This window comes from Lepisma saccharinum, chromosome 23 (genome assembly GCF_977018435.1).
Source record: "Lepisma saccharinum chromosome 23, izLepSacc3.1, whole genome shotgun sequence".
In the NCBI taxonomy this organism is placed as follows: Eukaryota; Metazoa; Arthropoda; class Insecta; order Zygentoma; family Lepismatidae; genus Lepisma; species Lepisma saccharinum.
The window spans coordinates 62,391,509-62,406,169 of record NC_139251.1 but is presented as its reverse complement, the minus strand read 5'-3'; the positions used below and the strand labels follow the sequence as shown (position 1 = coordinate 62,406,169).

Genomic DNA, 14,661 nt, shown 5'->3' with positions numbered 1-14,661 from the left:
TGTAATAGTGATGATCTACATTAGTTAACATTCACTTTAATTATCTTTTGTTAATGTAAATAACTTCAGTGAGGGGTTTAGATGCCAAGGAGAGGAAGCCTTTTTTTAAAAATGGTCAAGGTGAGAGAATTAGCAATTGCCATTTACTGTAATGACTTATTATGTTATGTACCCGATAAGACCAAGTCATGTCAATAGTTTGCCAAAGAGGAATAGAGATGGCAGCACCAGGCATGCAAGATTAAGAATTAGCCTAATGTATGTGAATAACTTTATAAATAAGAACAAAGCAAATTGGAAAGATGAAAAACAATAGAATCTATTATAAGAAGACAAAGAATAAATATAAAAGAAATAAATTAATGTATATACTTGATAAATCAAACTAGTGATCATATGTAAATTGATCAGAAAACTAAAGAAGTCAAAGCACTGCTAAAAATTTGTGTCTGAACAGATTTTGAATCTGTCTGATTTGATTTACGTTTCCAATAGTGGCTAGTTTCAGTCAACGCCCCACAACACTTTTGGTTACGCGTTTCAGCTGTGGCACCTACTTGGTTGTGCGTGTCAGTTGTTTGGCACTAAGTACACCCTAGGTTGGGCATATTTAATGTTGGTGCGTTCCAATCGCAGCCACAGGGGAGGAAATTAGTACAGTTCCCAAAGCCTAAGGGAAAAAGCTGTAAGAAGGATAAAGTAATCCGCAAATCGTAGAAAAATCTGAAATAGAAGGAAATTAAGAAGAAAGTCCATATCCAAACCATCTTCGAAGAAGGAAGTCCAGATCCCAATATTCCATTAAGAAGGAAGTACAGATCCAGATCGTCCATTAAGAAGGAAGTCCAGATCCAGACATTCCATTAAGAAGGAAGTCCATATAGAAGAATATTCAAATGGAGAAAAGAAATAAAAAGCATATTGAGATGAAAATGGATTGTAAATGAAAATTACAGAAGAATGGAACTCATCATGTAAATATTCTTATTCCATGTATCCTGTGTTCAAATAATATATACGTTTAAATGTCTCAATTGGAAGGCATCCTGTCTGGTTTCGTTGTCTACAAAGAACCCTACCCTGTAGATATTCTAGCTGAGGTTTAAAATTAAGATTTATATACCTTTGCACAAATGGAAGTAGCAATTGTTAGTTTTTGATGTCTTGGATGTGTCCACAATATAGTCACATATTTAGTAAAATGGATAATGAACTGTTCATAAATGTTAGTGCAAAATGTTAATACAAATTACGTTTTTATGATTAGAATTGTTATTTTTTTGCCCTGAATTTTTGCAATATTTGTATTCTATACCTGGAATTATACTTGAATTGTGTCTGGTTCTTAGAGTAACCACAGTATTTTCATGCATTCTTTTCATCCTGATGATGGGAATGCAATTTCCCCAAAATGTCAAGTCACTTCGTGCTTTTTATTTTTGTAGTTTATTATTTTTATTCTTATTTTAATACTGGTAAGAGTATTTAGTTTTCTGCAAATGTTTCACATTTGCGGCAATGCATGGAGAGTTGAAATATGGGGGCTGGGTCCTGGCTGACTCGAAAAGGCACCTGCATTCTGGAAAGACCCTAGCAAATACATTAATTTCTTTCTCTTGAAGTTTACTGTTGTTACAAGCATATAAATACAATTTTTGATGTAACATTTTTTTTTAAAACTAAAAATAAATATCTGATGAAGGGAGTGAGTGTTCTCCTGAATCTTTACATAAAAAAATGTGTTTATATGCTTGTGACAACTGTAAACTGAGGGAAATAATTCTACAATGTGAAGCAAGCCATTTACCTGAACTTCAACGAAGCATCCTAGTATTTCACTTTACGAAATAGCAATTACAATTTTGATAACTTCAATGAAACTCGGATGTCACTATTTTAAAATTTCTGTATATTTTATCACTTATATTGATCTACTGTCTTTTTTTCTTTTTTTCTTTACCGTTGCTATGGTCAAAACGTCTAGAAATTTATACATCATAATTTTACATTATCAATAATGTGAATATAATTTATTATACATCATGTTTTGCGAACATAACAAAATAGAAATTCATACACAAATATGTGTATTAAACACAAAATTAAACAATAAATAATAAATTAGATAATTGTGAATATTTGGGACAGTCAGAAATGCAATCAATTCGTACAAACAGGAAAAATTATACATTAATTTATTTTTCTCATGGAAATATAATTTATATTACATTGCATTCACAAAATAGTATATTCAAGGATTCCATTGACCTTTTGGATTCCAAGCGTCTCGATCGAGATACCCAAACCCCATTTTTTTAAAAAAAGTATTTTCAGTGGATTTCCCCCCTTTCCCCCCTCCATATATACACCGAATGTGCATAAATTATATATCGTCTAAATCTGTGATTCATTCTGCGTACAACGGTATATCTTTCATATCTCTAGGGCATTTAGTTTCTGAGCTATAGTCATTTCAAGGTACCGCTGCATTTTGAAGCTTGAATCAGTGGCCATTCCTTTTGGGGGTACAACTCAAGTTACATTGGTCATATGATAATAATGCAAATATTTTTGTGTTCCTTACATGTCGCCGATCATTTTCATGTGCATGTGGACACTGTCATGTACTTTTTTCTTGGGGGGAGGGTGGGGGAGCGAAATTTTTTTATCCGAAATTTTGGAATTTGCATAAATTTCATATAGTCTGAATTTCTGGTTCATTCCGCGTACAACGGTATATCACTCATCTCTCTAGGGCAATTAGTCTCCGATCTACACTCGTTTAATTGAAACTCTGCATTTTGCTCAAAATCGGCTATGGACCGAGATGCTTACTTGTGAAAATGGCCTTGGGACTCAAAAGGTTGATTTCATACCAGATGAATGACCTTTAAATTATCAAGTAATGCAGGCAACACAGTTAAAAATTACAGGTTGATCTTTCACTTGGCTGGAACCTATTAGGGAGAATTCACACTGAAGTGACAGGCGACATGTCACTTGAGGATTTCAACAATCAATCACAGACTTGTGTGGCCTGTCATACTGCTACGGTGTGAAACATTGCTGCTGATTGGCTCGTTCCCAAGCAACATGTGTCATTTATCTATTCGGCATTCCTAATTTCAAGGGAATCCAAGATACCTTTGACATTGAAGGTAGTGGATCTTTGAAATGAAAAGGATTTAATGGAGTGAAATGAACCGTATGGGTTCACTGGTTTTTGTGTAACAAGCATTATATTTCCCTTAGTGTAATTCTATTATTACAATAAAGAATTAGCATGGACTTTAATGCAGTCTGCATAACAGAAAAACTGATCAATCCTCCAGGGAAACCGGGGTTAAGTTTCCAGTATACCATGTTTAATGCATACTTTTTTTTTTTTCCAAAAATTTTGCCCCCAAAACTGTGGTGCATATTATGCACGGAAAATTCAGATAGCCAAGATGAAACCATGCATGTTTTCACTATGTCACTGCGTATAAAGTGTATATATCAACAGGTGCAAATACAAATTAGCAAGTTGGATTTCTTTAGTAATAATAATTAAAAAAAAAATCACTGTAATAGAGAAATGGCCATTCCCCATGATTTTTTACTTTGTATCAGAGCATTTTGAGACATCAAAAAAAGCGGCACCGTTCTTGTAGGATTTGAGCATGCACCTTCCATCCCACAGAAGATGTATCAGTGGTATTTGTCTGTTGTGTGAGAAATAATGGAAAATTACTTCCTGAGCATTGCAAATCCACAATGTAATTTTGATCTCACTTTCTTCCTACAGAATAAACAAGGTAGTTACAGAAGGGAAAGCTTTGGGATGCTAAATGCAGTGGGGAAGATGTGTCGTGGGTTGGTTACTCATTGTATACACAAGACAATATTCTCCTCTTCGTCCACATGGCAACAGGTGGCTCATTGAATAGGTATGATGTCATACACTGTTGATCAGCATGGCAACAGTTTTACGACCTACAACTAAGTCATTTCTTGAACCTGAATTGTACTGCACACCATACACAAGGTACAATTGGTTGTTGCTTTTCCCCATCAAAAACCAGGGTGCTCATTATACATGCCTAAATACAGTATTTTATTTGCACATGTACGTACTTGTAGTTTTTGCAGTTAATGCTTATGTTTGATTTCGACTTTGTTCTAGGTATTGGTCGACAAGGATGGTGTGATTGTGTCGGCTGACCAGAGTGCAACTGTAATATTCCAGTACGACCTGGATGATCTCATAGGAGCCAGTATTTTCTCCCTTATTCCTGCTCTTGTAATCCCAGAAGAAGGAGAAATTGTAGAAAAGGTATTTTTTTGTAGTCGTGTGCATGATGCAGGCATTTATTTTGGTTAAAATAGGCAGACAAAAAGGCATTTATAATGTGGAAAATAGGTGGCAAAAGCAAAGAAAATAGGCACAATAAATAAAAAAAAGTGACAAATTTCAAGTCACTTGTATCTAAAATTTCATTCAAAAATTTAAAATCTACATGGAAACAATATTTTTAGTTTTCTTTGTTGCCTTGATTGCACATAACCATTACATTTTCAGTTTTCAACACATAGATTACCGTCTGTCGGAAATAATGCTTTTCATAACAGAAAATGACAGAAGTAGTTGAACCATACCTAAAACGGAGACACGAATGTAGCTGGGTTAGTATCGTCAAAAAAATAATTTTCAGCTTTAACCTTTATCTCCCGGAGCCTCGGATGTCTGTATTCCCGTCGAAGCTGAGGCCTTTTAAAACTTGTCGCGAAGTAGAAGAAAATTGAATTTTGAAAAATATTTTTTGCATATGCTCCTGTCCCCCTCCCCCCTCAATAGACCAAAGTGAATTTAAAGAATGTAGTATGTAGCTGCGGTACATTCGTACAACCATGCAAAGTTTTGTTGAAATCAGACTGATACTTCTTGAGTAAAAAAAAAATAAGTGTTCTTGGGTTACCACCCAGGTTAAGTCTATGTTGGCTTCCAACATTTTGAGCGCATACATTGCTCTCATCAACATATTCCATGATGAGAACACTTGTTCGAATCACGTTGTCAGGAAAGCTACAATTCCTATTATATAAAAAGGCATGTTGCAAACTTGATTATGCTACAAAATGTTAATTGTTACAGAAACGTTTATATCTACAGTGACATGTTCTAAACACATTTCTCATGCATTCAAAATGGTGAAATAACGTACATTTGGCATAAAATGCAAATTGTGGCCTTTTTCACGAATTTTACATTTTGCACTTAAAAATAAAAAGAGCAACAAATCCATCATTCTTGCATTTTTGGCTTAAAAAATAAAATGCACCATATTTATGGGTGTATAGCTTCCAAAATGTTATTCTTCAAAAAACTATGGAGCACTGTTTTTTATTCGAACTCCAAGAGAACAAAACGAATGTTTCAATTATCCAAAATTTGAATGAACCAAAACATGTATTTTCAAAGAAATACTACTACAGTATAAACAAAAGTAATGAACATGCAGAGGACATTACCATAAAAATTGCAGTCTTTTGTACGTAGTCCTATAGTGCACGTCTCACAATAGTCATTAAGCTATCAGTAAATGGAAAACATCTTTAAACAAGTACTCTGTATTCAGGCACGTATCTTGAAAGACATTTTGGGGTGGGGTCCAACCAATTAGAATTAGAATAATTATATTTAATTTAATTAAAATATTAATTAAATATGTAAATTAATTAATATTGTATTGTTATTATTACATGAATAGGTAAAATATATAGAGATATAACAGCACGTATTCATTATCTAGCTTACGTGTAGTTAAGATCAGCAAGATTTACATAAAAACAACTGCCCTGGCAAGGAATTTAATGTCAACTAGAAAAATAATTGAATATTTATTGAATAACAAAAAAAGGAGTTAGATCCAATTAGATACTTGATTTAATGTTAACGAAATGTAAAGTTCCTGATTAATATTTTATGGATATTATCATTAGTAGTGTGCATAAATCTTTGGAACCCTTCAAAGCCAAATTCCTTGCCATCCAATAAGTTCAGCGGAAATAACCATCGATTATATAACAAATGCTAAACAATTATATCTTGATTATTTACTTTTACTACTTGGTAAGTCTTTTTTTTTTTTTGGGGGGGGGGTCTGGACCTCCATGATCTTCCTCCGTATATACGTCCTTGTCTGTATTAACAAACAAAATCATATACACATGTAACTTGTTCTCACTTAAAGTTCGTAATTTTTGTTTGATTTTTTTTTACATGGTTAACAAACTATTGAATTTCATTTATTGCATGAAACAAGTCTCCACAGATGTTTGCTGAAAATTCAAAGTGCCACACTTCAACATTGCGAACACTGTCACTGTCACTGTCACAACTGACAAATGAGGGCAGGTAAGATAATTTTCACCACAAATCAATGGCTAATGGGGGTAAAAAAAAGGTAAAGTGCTCCCCTGTGCATAGCACCATGCCATGGAGGCGTATAGGGGGTGTGAGGGTAACGCCCCACACTTTCTTGATCCGGTCGTGAGTGGGGGTGATGTGATCAGCACCACGCCCCTGACCGCCTTTACCCCCCAGGGTTTCCCCCAGGTACCCATGTTATTCGACGCTGGGTAGGCGCCGGGGCTGCTTCCAACATTAGAAAAGTTCCCGGATTTGAACCGGCCGGGGATCGAACCCGGGACCTTGAGCATGGTAGTCAGACGCGTTACCGACTGAGCCACCGCGGCTAATGGGGGTTCAAGGACCAATACCTGTACACAAAAGGGATGGGTGAATTTTCAATTCAATTTAATCAATCAGTTAAATTACTTATGCACATTGTTCTATAAATTATTTCTTCAAAGTTACACAGGTTTCTTATCTTTTTGTCTACATTTGAATAAGTTTATGTTTATATTCCAGAATGTGTACAAGCAGAAAGCAACCGGACGAACCAAAGATGGTGCCACCTTCCCTCTATCCTTGAAACTAAAGGAGAAACTAGATGATAATGAAGTAGAAAGTGCTAATGGAAATGTTTTATTCAGCATAGCAATTTGGGTATGTATTAAGTATACATCACAATACAATAAGCATAAAAATGTCTTGATTTAATGTTAGAATAACCAGCCATCATGTTGGATTGGTTATCATAGCATTCTACAATGCCAGGGGTTCCAGGTTCGAATCTTCACGTGGACATGGGTGTTCTTTGTAAGTGTCCATATTTAAACTTATGCTTTGCATCTCTAGGATATAGTAATTGTACTGTTAAAATGATAACAAATTATAATAAATTGGCAGAATTAAGTTATAAGTACTTACATAAATATTGGATTTAAAGTTGTTTTTTTTTTCTGATTAACTGATACGAGGTGGGCACAATTAATGTTGCCCTACTGAAAGCCACCTGGAGCCCTTTCAAAGAAATAGATTGTTTTGAAACTTGGTATAGAAGATATAGAGACCGTGAAGAAGCGAATGCTGATGAACAAAATAGTTCCAATTTACACCATCAGGTGCAAATTTGGCGCTGAAATCTGGTGCTCCGTGAACATCTTCCCGGGAAATTTTTCGTGCGACCATTGATCACACTGTCTTAATGCTTCCAAAGAGTCGTTCATGTTGACAAGGTGCATACTGAACACTGCTGTACCGACATCAACTCAAATTATTGGTGGTTGTTGTTATGGCTGAGCAGCCGATACCAGTGGAATCGGTTGAATTTTCTTTGCCGATACCATCCAATACCAATTATCTTCATTAACTATAAGAACGGCCAAGAGAAACAATTCTTTTGTCAAGATTTGTCCTTTTCAAAAGGGGGTCCAACATAGGAAGTACCATGTAGATTTCTGAGAAGTACTGTACCCTCCTGGAAAGCAGATAACAAGATCACAGGCAGGATTAAAGTGAAAGTGCTGCCCCATAACGTGACATTGAAGGTATGTAACTCCTGGTTGTCAACGCTATGTGGAAATAAAATAAACCATCATTGCCAATTCTTGCTCGCAAACTCATGGGGTAAGAACATAGCCATATGCTTTTAATACCAGCATTATTGTCACGCTGGGTTCATTCCCGAGTTCTTGGGAAAGGGATGAATGTCGCTCTGGGAGGGAGGGTTGTGTATTTTCTTCTTGTGCTCAGCCCTTCTGTGCGACTGCTGGCCGATACCGACAGTGCAATGACTTGTTTTTATTGCAAATGGCAGAGAATAATGGATAGCAGGGCATGTACAGAGCTGGCAAAATGAACATTAACAAATATATATATATCTCCATTTGTATATATTTTTACGTCATTTTCCTTCCTCTCCATATTATTCCAAATGACAAGAATGTTGTTTACATGAAATTGCGGATCATGAAATGAAGCAGGGACTCTTATTAATCCACCGATTTTTTGGTGTAACTGAACAATTAGAAAGGCTTGCAACATTTCAAAAACTTCTCTTCTTTTTTCATCCTTCGGGGGGTAGAAAGAAGTTCACAGAAAATGTCACAAGACATTTTGAAGTGCTATAATGCTACCTGAAAATAATTTGGGAGTTACTTAATGTCATTAATTGAATGTGATGTGATGGGTTTTATGACTCAGTAACAAGCCTTTGTTATTTTAAACTGGAATTATACAAGTATCGGTATTGGTTGGAATTGGTCAGGGTATCTGTATCAGTATCGGCAAATTGTGGTATCAGCTTAGCCCTAGTTGTGGTTACTTCAGTGCCACATTTGCACCTGGTGGTGAAAATTTGAACTTTTTTTTACATCAGCATTTGCTTCCCCATGGTCTCTCTAGCCTGTATACCAAGTTTAGCTGCAATGCTTCAAACAGGCTCCAGATGGCTCTGAGGAGGGGAAATTTAATTGTGGCCACCTGGTACATTGATATGCGTATTGCCCAATACTATCGCATTATTTGTGGGGGAGGAATTTGACTTAAATGTTTCATCTCAAAGTTCCCACTGACCTGAATATCTTGGAAAAAATAGCAAAATCAATCTGTGAGTGGAAATCTTTGGGAAAACCACTTTTCTCTTGAAACCAACTTTATGATGGGAGATAATCTATGCCACTTAAAACTTTTTTATATTTAAATTTTGTTCATTTACTTTGAACAATGTTGAATAAACCTGCTTCTTTTGAAAAGTAAGTGCAGCTTAACACTTAAATCTTCGATATTAACATATTGAAGCTATACAGAATTGTCTGAAAATGTATTTTGAATTTTCTAGGAAAAAGCCAGGAAATTTCCTGAAACTGTATTACAAATAATTCAGTGGGTAAAGCTTCATAATGCAGAACTAGGTGCAAATATGTCATCCAACTTTCATTCTGTAAGTGGTCAAAGTTAAAATTGTGTGACTTTTGAAACACTATACAGGGTGTCCAGATGGTAACTGACAGTTTTTAAATATTATTTCTCTTGTAGTCTACAGTTGTTACAAGCGTGTGTTCTCCTGAAACGTCACAACAAAAACTGTGTTTTTACGCTTTAACAACCGTAGACTACCAGACAAATAATTCTACAATACATGCAAGAAAAAGTTTTTAAATAGTTATAACCAGGGAACAGATTTATATGTAAATACATATTTACGCATGAAGCTGAAATCAGTTTTTATTTTCCATATTTTTACATATTATTTCCATATTTCAGAACATTTCTCAACATATACCCATATTTACGCTTGTATAGTGCACATGCATGTATAATGTGCACCCTGGGTTTTGATGGGTAAAAGTTACAAAAAATTATATGTTGTATATAATGTGCAGTACAATCCAGTTTCAAGAAATGGCTTTCTTAGTTGTAGGTCATAAAGCTGTTGCTATGCCGATCAAAAGTGAATAACATCGTACCTATTCAATGAGTCACCTGTTGCTATATGGACCAAGAGGAGAATATCCTCTTGTGTAAACAGTAAGTCATCAACCCATGACACCTCCCCTTCTCCCTCCATTGTGTTTAGCATCCCAAAGCTTTCACTCTTTAACCACCTTATTCTGTAATTGTAGAAAGCAAGATCAAAATTATGTTATGGATTTGCAGTGATCAGGAAGTTATTTTCTATAATTTCTCGCCCAACAAATACTGCTGATATGCATCCCATGTGACGGAAGGTGCATGCTCGAATTTCGCCACAGTTGCACTGCTTTTCTTGGCCTCGCAGAACATTATATTACAAAGTGAAAAATCGTGTGAAATGGCCTTCAAACTTTTATATGTAGTTTTGCTCATTCCTTTACTTTATCTAAAAGAACTTCAAAAATATACTTTTACCGTGACTAGTGTAACATTTATGCAAGGCACATTCAGGACCTTCAAACTTGCAGTTAGCGGCACAAGATTCCTTCCATTAAGTAATTTACACACTCCATATACAATTATTTGGCCAGTAATACATTTTAATTATTGTTTTCTTCTTCCTTATGTTTTCTTTCATCCAAAGCACCATAGAAATCAGAACGTTCCTTCATTTTGTGATGAACTTTTTTCAACCGCATTTGACATTAGTGTCGTTATCTTGAATGGAATACTGTTGTCATATTCAGAAACTGCCGGATTTAAGCTTTACAATGATATATAACACGTTAGGGTTCCGTAATCATGAAAAATCAATGCAAATGTCCCAAAAACATACTGATAATGTGCGAATTACTCACAATTAAATATAAACTAAAGGCTAAAAGATTAAAAATCAGCAACTTACGTGTGTGAGTATGAGATTTTTCGTACTACGTTTCGGAGGTTACACTACCTCCTTCTTCAGGTTGAAACGATGTTATTCAGACACCTGACATGGTGCCTCGTCGTGAAAGTGATGGTTAAGGATTTAGGTTAAAATGTTGCATGAAGGACACTTTCTAAAAAAGAATATAAATTACACATCTAAAACCGCGCAATACTATAAAAACAAAAGAACGTCCAAGGCTGAAGTCGGCAGTTCGCCGACTTCAGCCTTGGACGTTCTTTTGTTTTTATAGTATTGCGCGGTTTTAGATGTGTAATTTATATTCTTTTTTAGAAAGTGTCCTTCATGCAACATTTTAACCTAAATCCTTAACCATCACTTTCACGACGAGGCACCATGTCAGGTGTCTGAATAACATCGTTTCAACCTGAAGAAGGAGGTAGTGTAACCTCCGAAACGTAGTACGAAAAATCTCATACTCACACACGTAAGTTGCTGATTTTTAATCTTTTAGCCTTTAGTTTAAATGTCCCAAAATCATGGAATGACCCTGTACGGTTTCATGTTGGCTGTCTGAATTATTCCATGCAAAATACGCACCACAGTTTTTGGGAGCAAAAATTTTGAAAAAAAATGTGCATTATACATGAGTAAATACGGTACTCCATATTCGCGCAATAACTACATGTCCTCGTGTGACCCTAAAGAGTTGGGTGAATTTCTCGCGAATAACTGACAAATTTTAAATACGCTCCCATTTTACTTCTTGCGATAGTGAAAGTAGTTTTAGTCAATATAAATCTTAAGAGACAGAATGAAATTTACATTTCAACACTTACAACAACATTTTGAAAACACATTTTGTGTTCTTTTACATTGTTAAAAAGATAAATTTTTACAATTTCAAGTCCATATTTAACTCCATAATTTAGTGAAAATAACTAAATATATATTTACATATTTAGCACATTTTTACTACATATAAATCCATTCCCTGGTTGTTACATTTCAACAAACTGAGCTTTTTGTTAACAAAACATTGCAAAAGCAATAGTACAATTGTGAGTTTGGTTCAACAAATTTTCACTGGTAGTGGCACTGTGTCACTCAAACAAAAATGGCGTCGGTACAGGAAAAACTCACAATGTGTGTGTGTGGTATGCAGAGACAAAAAGTGTTGTGCGAATGCAACAAAACTTCTGCCATGTGTTTCACAAGGATCCTACATCACGTAATGCGATCAAAGCATGGAAGAAACAATTGTTATTGACAGGGAGTGTGGTGAAACATCATGGTGGTGCTAATCCCCAAGTGTCAGATGAACATGTCGAGTCGATAAGAGATTTTTTCACGTGTAGCCCTATGAAGTCAGTACGGGAGACAAGCAGGCAGCTAGGAATTCTAAGGTCCACTTTGCACAAAGTCGTGCACAAAAGGTTACATTTGTATGCATACATAGTGTAGTTGATGCACAAAATTAAGCCAAATGACAAGCCGAATAGACATTCATTTGCCCTCTGTGCAACAAACTGAGCTCACGTGGAGCTATACTGAGCTCTAACTGCTTCTAATAAAACTTGATGAGTTTGCCTTCAAAGTGTATGTTTTTGTTTCTGGTTACTCCTTACCATATTAAAGTAACACACTTTTTAAAAACTGTCAGTCCCACTCTGGACACCCTCGGTTTCTTGCCATATTTAGTGTTTTTTTTTTGTGTGTTAAAGAAGCTACGAAAAATGAGAATGTCATTAATTACTAGTGTTGGGCGACGATATTGAAAAGAATATTGTCCAGGCGATATCAACTAGACGATATATCATACGATATTTTGGTGAAAGCGATATATATCGTGTTAGTGATATATCGGCATGATATTTTGGCGATAGTATATATATATCATGTCAGCAATATATTGTCACAATATTTGGTGATATATTTCGTGTCTACGATATATTGTTACGATGTTTTGCGGATATATATCGTCACAATATTTCAGTGATATATATTGTGGCAGCATTATGTTGCCACGATATTTAGAGATATATATCGTGGAGACGATGTATCACCAATATCATGATTGAGAAAAAATATCGTATTGTATCGTCTGTGATATTTTCTGATGATATATCGCAATATCAATTTCCGATATCGTCCATCCCTATTAATTACCTGTGTTTATGTCCGTTCTACATTCAGAATTTCAGCAATGTTATTTTTACTTTTCCTTGCAGGTTTTTGCTAACATGAGTGGATTGCTAGTGTTGAATGAGGATGGAATGGTTGAAGCTTGTAACCATCACTTCACCCACATGATGTTTGGGTATCCCCAAAGGGAGCTGCTTGGACAGGTGTGTGTAGTCTTGTTGCATTATTTTTATGTGCAAACATACTACCAGATTTTTCATAAATAATTGAGTGGTTACAAAAATTTATTGCAAGTAAAGTATTGAAATTACGTCAATGAAACCAGCCAAGAACGAACAAGAACTCAAACAGTTTTTTTTTACACCTACAAATGTTCAATGTGTGCACCACGGGTGACACGGCATGCATCAACACGATAGTCTAGTTTTTGCCACACTTGCATCAACATGGGTCTGTCGATAGTGTCTGTCGCTGTGATTCTACGCTCCCTTCGGGTTGCGATATAACATGGCATTGGTGAGACGAATACCCTGTCTTTGAAAGCCAACAAATAGACTGTCACACGGTGTAAGGTCCGATGATCTTGTGAACCAAAACATTGCACAAAACACTGCGAGTGATGTGGGTGATTTGAGTGTCGCCAGCAGCAGGGATATGAACTCTCAGCTTAACAAAACATGCATGCACAAACTGTTTGCGTTCCTCGATCTTTCTGAACTGGTTTTATTAACGTATGTTCAATAGTTTACTTGCAATAAATTTATGTGACCCCTCATTATGAAACACCCATTATATTTGCATTTAATAACATATTTGCATATTGTGCATGTTACTCACTATATAATATAAGCAATACTAAATTAGTATAAAATTGAACTTACTTACGTGAGTGAGTATGAAGTTTAGAAAACAACGTTTCAGGGTACAACTGCCCCCTTCATGCGGTTCATATTTTCTCTATGCAGTAATCATAATGCCACGTCACTAAGAGGTTTGGTTAATATTTTTAACTGGTTGTTTTTAGACACAGTGACGCGGCATTATGATTAGTGCCTAGAGAAAATATGAACAGGATGAAGGGGGCAGTTGTACCCTGAAACATCGTTTTCTAAACTTCATACTCACTCGCGTAAGTAACTTCAATTTTATACTAATTTAGTATTGCTTATATTGCATTTAATAATTTCTGAAATGTAAGGTTCTTTTCTAGAATTCACTCGTGTCCATCAGACTGGTGAAACAAATGAAGACTTTATTTAGAGGAGAAAATTTTCAGTTTGCAGGAATGAAGTCGGTGATAATGATGGATGAAAGTCACATGTTCTCAAATGTTGATATCTGATCGTTCGGGACGTACATATTTAGTTTTCAACGAAAATGCGAAATGAGATAAAACACACTGTACTGTTGAGTTTCATGCTTTTGAGGGGTGTGAGGTGCATTTTTGTAACATGTTTTGTCACAAAATCGTGCAAAATGAACTGCAAAGTAAACTCGCAAACTCCCCACCTATCATACATGTTCACTACAAATGTGATTGGCACTCTTCACAAAAATGTATTTCCTTAATGTTGGCAGCAGTAGGATAGCAATGTTATGTACACTTCTGGTTTGTGACGACCTCACTGATCATTACAATGCAGAAGTGTCTCTGACTGTACAAGGCGAGGTAATATTTCAGATATGTGAACATTGTTTATTTGCCATCTAAATATGAATCCATGGGACTAGAAGTGCATCTGCTCTTGCATTGTTGTAAAAGATTAACTTCAAAGATTGAAAGTATTTCCAGTTTTATTACCTATCCTGTTGCTTCAAATGTGGCAAA

At 35.5% G+C, this 14,661-nt stretch overlaps 1 protein-coding gene across 1 annotated transcript in view; it reads left to right on the top strand.

Annotated features, from left to right (window-relative positions):
• Pask (PAS domain containing serine/threonine kinase) overlaps positions 1-14,661 on the top strand; it is a 90,390-nt gene that overhangs the window by 41,980 nt on the left and 33,749 nt on the right. Inside the window, exons 9-11 of the mRNA XM_083144424.1 lie at positions 4,166-4,315; positions 6,914-7,051; positions 12,920-13,036. Of these exons, the coding sequence (XP_083000550.1) occupies positions 4,166-4,315; positions 6,914-7,051; positions 12,920-13,036 (405 nt within the window). The remainder of the gene's footprint in view (positions 1-4,165; positions 4,316-6,913; positions 7,052-12,919; positions 13,037-14,661) is intronic.